Source organism: Pteropus vampyrus, unplaced genomic scaffold (genome assembly GCF_000151845.1).
Source record: "Pteropus vampyrus isolate Shadow unplaced genomic scaffold, Pvam_2.0 Scaffold107, whole genome shotgun sequence".
Classification (NCBI taxonomy): domain Eukaryota; kingdom Metazoa; phylum Chordata; class Mammalia; order Chiroptera; family Pteropodidae; genus Pteropus; species Pteropus vampyrus.
In genome coordinates, this window is record NW_011888888.1 from 1,971,107 (window position 1) to 1,982,358 (window position 11,252).

General features: G+C 33.6%; 1 protein-coding gene and 1 long non-coding RNA gene across 2 annotated transcripts in view; one reads left to right on the forward strand and one right to left on the reverse strand.

Moving 5' to 3' along the window:
* The window catches only part of LOC111743107, a 53,457-nt gene that overhangs the window by 12,414 nt on the left and 29,791 nt on the right, over nucleotides 1-11,252 (reverse strand). The window lies entirely within an intron of this gene.
* Nucleotides 7,256-11,252, forward strand: part of RSBN1L (round spermatid basic protein 1 like) — a 41,929-nt gene continuing 37,932 nt past the window's right edge. The window contains exon 1 of the mRNA XM_011365218.2: nucleotides 7,256-7,369. Within this exon, the coding sequence (XP_011363520.1) occupies nucleotides 7,321-7,369 (49 nt within the window). The 5' untranslated portion in view covers nucleotides 7,256-7,320. The remainder of the gene's footprint in view (nucleotides 7,370-11,252) is intronic.

The following is an 11,252-nucleotide window of genomic DNA, read 5'->3' on the forward strand; positions in this document are numbered from 1 at the left end:
TTTGCTGTGCAGAAGCTTTTTAGTTTGATGTAGTCCCATTCATTTATTTTAGCTTTTACTTCCCTTGCCTTTGAGGTTAAATTCATAAAATCCTCTGTAAATACAAGGTCCCTGAGTTTAGTTCCTATGTTTTCTTCTATGCATTTTCTTGTTTCAGGTCTTATATTTAGGTCCTTGATCCATTTTGAGTTAATTTTGGTGTGTGGTGATAGATAACAATCTAGTTTCGTTCTTTTGCAGGTAGCTTTCCCGTTTTCCCAGCACCATTTATTGAAGAGGCTTTCCTTTCTCCATTGTATGTTTTTGGCTTTTTTGTTGAAAATTATTTGCCCATATAAAAATGGGTTTATTTCTGGACTCTCGATTCTGTTCCACTGGTCTGTATGTCTGTTTTTCTGCCAATACAATGCCATTTTGATTATTGTCGCTTTGTAGTATAATTGGAAGTCGGGCAGAGTGATGCCTCCAGCCTTGTTTTTTTCCTCAGGATGGCTTTGGCAATTCAGGGTCTTTTATGCTTCCATACAAATCTGATGATTTTTTTGTTCTATTTCTTTAAAAAATGCCGATGGAATTTTGATGGGTATTGCATTAAATCTGTATAATGCTTTAGATAATAAGGTCATTTTAACTATGTTGATTCTTCCAGTCCAAGAACACAGAATATCTTTCCATTTCTTTGTATCTTCTTTGATTTCTTTTAATAGAGTCTTATAGTTTTCATTATACAGGTCCTTCACATGTTTCATTAGATTTATTCCTAGGTATTTTATTCTTTTTGTTGCAATTGCAAAAGGAATTATTTTTTCCATTTTTCTGACACTTCAGTATTAGAATATAGGAATGCTATGGATTTTTGAATGTTGATTTGTATCCAGAAACTTTCCTGTATTTGCTTATTGTTTCTAGTAGTGTTCTTGTGGAGTCTTTAGGGTTTTCTATGTAGAGAATCATGTCATCTGACTCACTCATTCTTCAGTAGCGTGTTGTTTAATCTCCATGTATTTGTGGTTCTTCCCGCTTTCATTTTGCAGTTGATCTCCAGCTTCAGAGCATATATGGTTGGTGTCATTTCAACCTTCTTATATTTGTTGAGGCTATCTCTGTGTCCTAGTATATAGTCAATCTTTGAGAATATTCCATGTGCACTTAGAGAAGAATGTATAAGCAGCTGTTTTGGGATGAAAGCCTCTGAATGTAATGTCAGTTATGTCCAGTTGGTCTAATGTGTCATTTAAGGATGTTATTTCCTTATTGATTTTCTGTTTGGATGATCTGTCCATATCCTACAGTGGGGTATTTAAGTCCCCTACTACGATATTGTTTTGGTCTGTTTCTCCCTTTAGTTCTGTTAGTAATTGCTTTACATGTTTTGAGGCTCCCTGATTGGGAGCATAGATATTAATAAGTGTCATGTCTTCTTGGTGTATGATTCCCTTTATCATTATGAAGTGTCCTACAGTATCTTTCCTTATCTTTTTTATTTTGACGTCTGTTTTGTCCGATATTAGTACCACTACTCCCGCTTTTCTCTGAATGCCATTTGCTTGAAATACCATTTTCCATCCTTTTACTTTTAGTCTATATTTGTCTTTGGAACTGAGGTGTGTCTCCTGGAGGCAGCATATAGGTTTTATTTTTTGATCCAATTTGCCACTCTGTGCCTTTTTATTGGTGAGTTCAGTCCATTTACATTTAGAATGATTATTGAAATATGAAGTTTTCCTATGACCATCTTATGTTTTGCTTTCTCTTAATTCAGTGTTTCCATTGCTTCCTTGTCCTTGTGTTTTGTTTTTTTTTTTGGTTGGCTTTTGTGCGTTCTCCCTCTGCTCCTTTTTGTTTTATGTTATATACTTCAGTTCTGAATCTTTGGTGTGTGGTTACCGTTATGAATATGGAGAGGATACATACACACACACACACACACACACACACGTATATATATAGTTCATTTTTTTCTTCTTCTGCCTTAACTCCATTCCTCTTTGAGAATTTGGATCTTTGAATCCTTCCCTTTTCAGTCATTGTTATCTCAATTTGTCCCTATGTATGCTGAACATTCATTACTATCTCGCTATAGCAAATCTTTTTTATCGTTTAAGCTTATAATGCCCCATTTTTAGTAAGGGTTGCACTCCTTGGCTTCTACCTGCCTGATAGTTGTCTTACTCCTAGTTATGTATTTTTTTTTTCCGTCATTTTGTTTTAGATGAGCTGACTCCTTTTAGTATTTCTTGTAGTGCAGGCCTCGTACTGGGGAATTCCCTCAATTTTTGTATTTGGAAAGGTCTTTATTTCTCCTTCATATCTAAAGGGGTGCTTAGCTGGATACGTATTCTTGGCTGGTAGTTCTTTTGTTTAATAGTTTTTTTATTTGATTCCACTCCTTTATGGCTTAATAGGTTTGTGCTGAGAAGTCCGATGATAATCTCATGGGTTTTCCTTTATAAGTTACCATCTTCTTTTCCTTGGCTGCTCTTAGAATTCTTTCTTTGTCATTGATTTTTGAGAATTTTAATACAGTGTGTCTTGGAGAAAGCCTTTTTGGGTTGAGATAATTGGGTGTTCTGTTGACTTCTTGAATTCCCACCTCTAGCTCATTCCTTAGATTTGGTAAATTCTCGTCAACTATTTGTCTGCAAATGCTTTCTAATCCCTGCTTCTTTTCCTCCCCTTCGATTATGCCCATTATTCTTATGTTTCCTCTCCTGATGGTATCAGCTAGTTCTTGTATTTTTCTTTTATTATTTTTTATTCTTCTGTTTCTTCTTCCTTCTAATTTATTTCTAGATTTCTGCCTTCGATATCACTGATCCTTTCCTCCATTTGGTCCACTCTATTTCTCAAGCTTGCTATTTCATTTTTCATCTCTTTCAGTATGTTCTTCATCTCCAGAAGTTCTATTTGGTTCTTTTTGAGGGTTTCAGTCTCCTTGCTCTGCTCATGTAGTTGTTTTTTCAATTCCTGAAATTGTTGATTTGAATTGTTTTGGATCTCACTGAGTTTTTTCAGAAGTACCATCCTCAGTTCTCTGTCACTTAAGTCACATATTTTAATGCCTTTAAGCTTGTTTTCAGGAGATTTTTCTCTTTCTTTTTGAGCTGCCATGTCACCTTGGTTGTTCATGGTGTTTAATGGACTATTTCTCCACCTGGGCAATGATGGAGATGTATTCTGCTCACTCCCCTCCCCCAGAAAGATTTATTATATAAAAGTCTCTAGTTAGCCTGTTACAAAGAAGGTGTTTTTCTTTTGGTTTTCTGTAGATGGCATGTAAGCCTCTTGGATCCCTGCTTAATATAAAGTCTTTGAGATGCCTTTTTTTCCCTTATAGATATTCAGTCACGCACACTACCCTGAGTCTCAGCCTCTTTCAGTATGATGGTTTCAGTAGCGTTTGCTCAGATTCCCCTGGGCCTCTGCGGAGTTTGTTCTTGGAGGAAATGGGGGGAGGTGCCCTATGGGTTGAGGTATAGAGGCTGCAGCTCAGCCTCGCATTTTGCAACCATGGCTTCTCTGCCCTCCTCATTTCTCTTTCTGCCATGATCCCTGGGCTGTGCCGTGGGCCACATGGAGCTCGCAGCTCTCCCAGGTAGCGTTGCTCAGGGAACCTGTGGCACTTTCTTTCCTCCCCCTCCTCCTGCAGGAAGCTCCAGCTGCAAGAGACAGCTTCTTTACCCTGCCACACTCAGGGGTTCTGACCTGTGGTAGCTCTTATGTGTAGATCTCACGCTCAGACATGCTCATGTGAAGTTTGGGTATTTTTTGTTGAGTTTTAGATGTTCAGCTTATTGTTGTTTCAAGGGGAGACATCTGGGGATGTCTCTTACTCATGTTTCTGACATTCTTCGTTTTAAAGTATTTTAAGTAACTTTCTTTTTTATATGTTAACTTTATGTATAAGGTATGTTTTTACCCCATGTGTATTTTTCCACATGTATAACTTATAGTTTGTTCTGTGTTGATAATGACTTAGTCGTTTATTTCTTTTGCCTCTTCAGATTCAAACTATCATGTTTCTGTTTGCATTTGTTCGCCCTCTGTGCCCCTTTTTATTTTTAAATAAAATCTTTACTCCTTAAGTTGGACTTTTCAAAACCGATATTTTTTGTTCTTGTGGTGAAATAATTCTTTTATTCTAAGAATTGTGATGGAAGGCAAGCTAGAAGTTCTTTACAAGCCTTTGATTAGAATGTGAAGGATAAAACTATACAAATTCTTGGTTATGAAAATAAATGAATAAAAACTAAGAATGACAGTTTTTAGAAGAATAATGTATTAGAGTAAACATGCCAGGTAGCCATTTTTCTTGTGAAAAGATCTAGAATTGATGTTTATAAATATGAATGCATTACAGTGTGATAGCAGCAGCCTTGAGATTTTTTTGGCCAGCGAGTGGTGTTCTGAGTTCTTATGGCCAAAAATGTTTATTATGTTTTGCTTTTATGGGTAGGTATCTTTGTCTGTCTAGATGGAGATGATAATTTTTTACATTCATAAAGCTTATATATTTATAAAATCCTTTTGTATATATTTCCTATTTAATCTTTACATAAACTTCATTTTACAGCTGAAATTGGAGATCTGAAAGTTTATTAGTTATCAAGGTTGCAGAGTTTAAACTTGAACCTAGGTCATTAGTTATCAAGATTGCAGAGTTTAAACTTGAACCTATGTCTTCTGGACTTGTACGCTTCCCACTTTCTTGTAGCTGTAACATATTTACCTGTAATATAACATTTTTATGTTTTCTGTAACATGATTACAGAAAATTTAATGGAGGAATTTAAAGTTGGATTTTCAAAAAATATATGCTATGACAAGCAAAAAATTCCAGGAAGAGCGAAAAGTAAGTCAGAAGTTCGAGACAGGTGTGTAGTTTAGGACAGCAGTTCTGTCACAAAAATGCTTTTCTTTGTGCTTATATAATGGTTTGTGTTTGCTTTGTTTGCTTGGAATGTTTGGATGTGGAGTGGTAGGTAACTACATTTATGTTGACAGTCACTGTTGTCTTGGCTGTGAGATCGTTTTTGTTTCTGTAGATGTTTTATATGACTTCACACGTTCGACTTTATAATATTTTATTGGGATGTGTAAGGGCAGGAGATATGTATGGGAAATCTCTGTTCAACTACTCTAAAAAAGTCTATGAAGTCTGCAAATAAATATAGTTAGGAATAAAGTGTGAAAACTTGAATCATACTGTATTAGTTTTATTTCCTGAAAGCTAATATAATTTTATCCTGAAAAATACTTATATTTTGCAACCATAATAGAATTATAGTATGTCATATTCTTTATATACACCATTAAAATTCTGCAGTTATTATAATCTATGTGGTTAGAAGTAAAGATCATGGTTACCCTGAGTAACCATGTGCTGCATAAAGTCTGGAAGGAAGCACAGAGGGATTCTGAGGTGCTGTTCATTTTGTAAAAATTGAGCTTTATACTTACATGGTTTTTTTGGTATGTATATTATACTTTAATAAACTTCAGTTGTGATTTTAAATGATATATAAATAGTTTATTTTTAAGGATGTGTGGTTACTTAGAAAATAATAGCTTATTATGTGTCTAAGCTCCAGCTATTTGGAGCAACATGGCTGGATGACAGCCTATAATAGGATTTTAAGGACTTTAAACATCAAAACATAAGAGTGGCAAACTAATTTTTAAAGTAGGAGAACAGCTTAATTTATTATATAATTTAAGTTATATGTGAACATATGAGGACCTTATTTAGCTTATTTACATCTGTACTCTAAACCTTTTCTTATACTCAGCAACAAATATTCGTCAATGAATCCCTGTTTAGTTTGCTCTACCATCAACTGTTCTCTCATCTGCTTTCAGTATTAATCACTTTTAAAAAAGCACTTTGTCAGTCTGGTAGGTGAGAATGTTTTGTTTGAATTTATATATTTTTTTATTATTGAGTGTAAGTTGTTAAATACATGGGTTTAATATTTTTGAGAATTATCTATTTAAGTAGTCTAGACCTGAGTTGTTTTGAGTATGGTAGCCACTAGTGTCATGTGGCTGTTGAGTATTTAAAGTGGAACTACTTTGAATTTTGCTGTTAAGTGTAAAATATACACTGAATTTTGAAATCTTACTATAAAAAAATGTAAAATATCAATTATTTTATAGTATTCGTTCCATTTTGAAATGATGTTTGGATATATTGGTTAAATAAAGTATATTAAAATTAATTTCACCCATTTCTTTTTGTTTGTAATGTGACTGCAGGAAAAATTTAAATTTACAAATGTGGTAAACATATTTCTATTTGTCAGTGATGATATAAACAGTAATATACTCATTAGGTGATTAGGAACTAAATGATGGTAATTTTATACTTAGAAAGGAAAGTAAGGATGGATTTTAAGAAATTATGCAGTATGCTTATATACTATATAATCTCAGTTAAATAGAAGCATATTTTATGGTTTTTTGTATGCTTCCGTCATGGCTTCGTAATCAATAGTACGCTTCTGGAGGGCAAAGACTACATCACTATTTAAAAATTCTCCTCTACATTTTTTTGCTGGGTGCATGATTGAACAAACAAGAATTAATAAGACATCAAATAATTTTATCAGCTCAAAGTTTGAATTTTTAGAATTCAGACAATGATTCTTAGAGTTCTTATACCATTTGTTTTAATATCATAATATCAGCTAGCCACATCAATCATACACTTTTTAGAAGGTGCAAGGTTACGGGAACTAACATCCAGTCTTATGTATAATAGGCACTGGTAGTCATTTAATATCTTTCTTCATTGAGTCTTTATAATAACCTGTGAGAAAGATATCAACCACCATTTTACAGATTAGGAAACTGAGTCTCAGTTTTTCCAGTGTTATGTTACCAATCTAGATATGCCCTACTTCAAAGCTAGCACTTTTTCCACTGTAGTTTATTGTATCAATTAAAGTTAGCCAATTATTTTAAGTGATTTGAAGTTAGTCTAATATTGTGGTTGACTTGAAGTGAAAAATAATCTTTAGAATGAAATGTGTGATAAATTTTGACAGTTTATGACATGTGATTATGTATTTTATGTTCAATATGTGAAAGGAAATTTAAAAATGTTTCCCAAAACCTGAGAGGAAGAAAAATGTCATTTTTTCTCATTCTGATTTTCTTGGTGTATTATAATTCTAGACACTGCACTATAGTTCATGGAAAAAAAATAAAATTGTAAAATAGATTAAAACATTTTCTTTATTTTGTCTTTTAGATAAACTCAAAGACAAAGTTAAAGAGAGAGATAAGGAAAAAGAGAGAGAAAAAAAGAAGCATAAAGTAATGAATGAGATCAAGAAAGAAAATGGTGAAGTAAAGATTTTGCTGAAAAGTAAGTTTATAAAATTCAGTGATTTTAGTCGTCCTATATTATATTCAGTATACTCGTTGGCTTATTGATTAAAATAAATGTTAGTGATTAAGAAATAAGGTGCTGAATTTTGTTGAGAATAAATATTAATGGTCAGGATACAAAAAGTAAATGTAATAGTAGGGAGTTGTAAAAATAGGTGTCTTATTCTGTGTTTGTATTATTAGTCTTCATATTTAGATAATCTAAAATGAAAGGCTAAAGCAATTTTTATCATGATAAGAGATGGTGTAGGAAGTGATCTTACAAATATTTGACAGTAATCGTATCATAGTCTGGGATGTAAAGGGAACATTTTACTCAGAGCTAAATTATCTGTTTTATTGTTTCTTACATGCTTAAGAATATCTCCTTTTTGTTTTCTGTTTTTTCTCTATTGTTACTGTTGTTTTTAGTTGCTGATTGTACATGAGGGTAGGCCTTTGGGTAATAATACAAATCTTATCGGTAAATCTGAACTATTTCAGAGAGAATTTGTGGTAGAATAGAAGTAAAGGCAGTCTTAAATTCACTCAGCAAGATAAGACCAATCAATGGCATTTGGTTGCTAGACAGCTAACAAATTCATTAGCCTGACCTATCAAGTTGACAATTTGCAGAGCAGAACATGTTGACTTTGATTAATTTCATATTGAATTTGTATTGATAAGCCTTTCTATCTCCATAAGGGAGAAAAGGGGTAGCACCGCATTTGCAACAAAACAACTGGTTAATTTATATTATTTTGGATAAACAGAGTTTTAGATTCTGCATTTTCATTTCATTTTCTGTCATGTTTCCAGATGTTCTTTGGTAGCAGTTTATTTAAACTCTGTTTTCTACTTGTCACAGCTTTATTTTCTGTAAAATTGTTTTGACCTTGAAGAAACATGTCAGGGGTTAAACTGATGGCCACTTAGTTAATGCTCATCTTCCTTTTGTTCTCTTTTGCCAGTGTGTGTTATCTGTATTGTTTAATTAGATTGTAAGCCTTTGAGGCAGGAACTGAATCTAACCACACCAGTGCTGTATAGCAGCTAATGATTAATGCTTGAAATGTTTATTCTACCCTTGGTTAAAGGGTTTGGTTTAGTAAATACTCATTTTTTTACTGGTTTAGTCATTTTCTTACCCATTTGAATGTACAGTGATGTAAATTGCTGTCACTCGGTTGAATGTTAGATTCCTACCAAACCATTACTGTAAAATGTGTGTGTGAACCTAGAGATTACATATGCAAACAAAATTTAAAATAGCCTAAAAAAATGGAGATTTTTAAAGTAATATTCAATGGTAACCTTGACTTTAAAGTAGATGAAATATTTAGGAGATATTTTGAATCGAGTTAAAGTGAAACCTAGTGATAAGGAAAAGAAAATGAGGTGGATTTAGAAATGAATTGGTGACCTTTGGGATGACAGTGGGAAAATGTGTTTACTGTAAAATCGAGGTAAATAATAATAATTACTGCTTTACAGAGTTGTGAACATTAAATGAGATAAAATATGTGGGAAGTGCCAACTACAGTGTCTGGCCCACAGGTATTCAATAAGTAGATGAGAATCTTTCTTGTAAACATGTATGAAAGATTCTCTTGTGATTAAAAAACAGCAACAAAACTCAGTGTGTAGTGTATAGATAATTACATGAATAAAAACATGATTCATTTTGGGAAACAGTGCCTGTCCCATTGTGAGCACTATGTTAACTGTTGTTAATATCCAGCAAAAACAATTCGCTCTGCTTGTGGCCATTTCCCAAGTGAGCCTGTATGATAGAGAAAGGCATCCTTCGCTATTGGTGTCTTTGAGCAACAACAAAATCAATTTGGTAGGGGCAGTTCACTGTTATTTACTACTGTATGCCCTGTTTTCCTTTATGGCCTTAGATTTTTATTCTCTCCTTACAGTCTTCTCTTTCTTGATAATGCTAATGTCACAAGCTATGGCACACGCAAGCATTGATTGATTGATGATAGCACTTGAATATCTAAAATAGATGCTAACTCTTCCTTCGCAACAGTCTCATTTCCTGCAGGTTTTCATTTAAAACTGCATCATGTTGAATATGATCAGAGGTATATGTACACACATAATTATATATATGCTAAAAGTTTTTATTAATGCAGAAATCTTGTAAATGTCTATCACTGATAAAATAGGATTATTTGCTTTATTAAAAATAGTATAAAGGAACACATTTGAAACATAAGCTTATTTAGCTCATCCTTTTGTGCCTAATGTCTACCAGTTCCTTTTTTCTGAGCACACTTACATGTTCCAGCCATTTTTTTGTTATTAATAAGTTTTAAGAACATAGATGTTATGATTATAATATGTTTGAGAATACATTTTATAGTTATGGCATATCAGAGAAGCTTGCCAGTGAGCAGTTGGAATGAGGGTTAAAGGAACTAATGTCCAAGGTTATTGATAGTGTACTAAAGGTCACAGGTAGGTATTTCATGGCAGGAAGAGTGAAAATATTGTGCTGCGGAAAAAGCAGTCATTCTCCAAAGACCAAAGGTTAAAAATAGCTAAGCTAATTGCTACTTTTTTTCTATTTATGATAATAAAGTTATATGTATTAATTCCCATATTAGATATGAAATCAGATCCAATTTTTCCTGGCAACTTTTATTATTTTTTATTAGCACAAAGTATACTAAGGTTAATGGTGGAAATTAATGCCAGTGAATTTGTGATTTTTTAAGTTGTTTGTTTTTAATATGATTAGCCATTAACAACATATGCTGTTTTGTATCTTTGTGTGTGTGATTGGTTTTTTCCTGTCTCTGTGTCTTTCTGGCTGCGTGTGAGTTTGCATCTCTTTCTCTGTCCGATTCTCTCTCTGGCTCTCTCTGTGTGCATCCGTGGTGCTCTGTGTATGTGTATCTGGGGTCCACTGTGTGCATGTGTCTGGATCTGTGGGAGGAAGGTCCCCCATCAACATTTTACATTTATATTTTTTGAAGGTCCAAATTACTTAGAATTCTATTCCTTCCGTTATGGATACTTATCAGGATACTTTAAAAAAAAAACCATAAGTCTGATTTATTGGACTCTGTTTGAAGGATCATAAATTTAGGATAATGTGTACTTGAAATATCTTTTAGTATAAGAGAAGACCATTGATATTCAAAATGGTCTTATTTTTAAATATATTTAATAATTTCCTACATATACATTTGCACTCTGTATGTCATTCCAAGATAGGAAATGAAAGAGGTTATATAAAACTTTAAAAAAGTTTTCTAGTGCCTCTGTTTAGTTTAAATATAAAGAATGAATTTTACCTGTGTCCATCGAGACTACCCCCAGTTTTGATGATTTGCTAGGATTCACAGGACTCACTATATAGTTGACTTGTGGCTATGATTTATTATAGTGGAGGATGCAAAGTAAAATCATTATAGAGAAAAGGCACATGGGGCAATGTCTGGAGGAAACCAGGCAAAAGGTTCCAAGAGTCCTCCCCTCTGCTAGTAGAGTCACACAGTATGTACTTAATTCTTCTGGCTGTGAATTACACAACATGTGTGAAATATTGTCTACCAGGGAAGCTCATTAGAGACTAAATACCCAGGGTTTCTATTGGAGTTGGTCACATAGGCTCCCTCTCTCTAGCATATAACAAAATTCCGGACTCCCAGAAGGAAAACAAGTGTTCAAAATAAACCACGTTGTTTGCACAAACAGTTTAGGCACAATGAGCTACTCTTATTGGGATGACGGGCGACCCTTTCCAACATACAAGTTCTCAGATACCAGCCAAGGGCCTACCTTGCAAGCAGGCCTTTCTATAAGGATAGCAGTCTCAGGAATGTTATAAAACTCTACATACTGTATTCACTTTAGTATTTAAT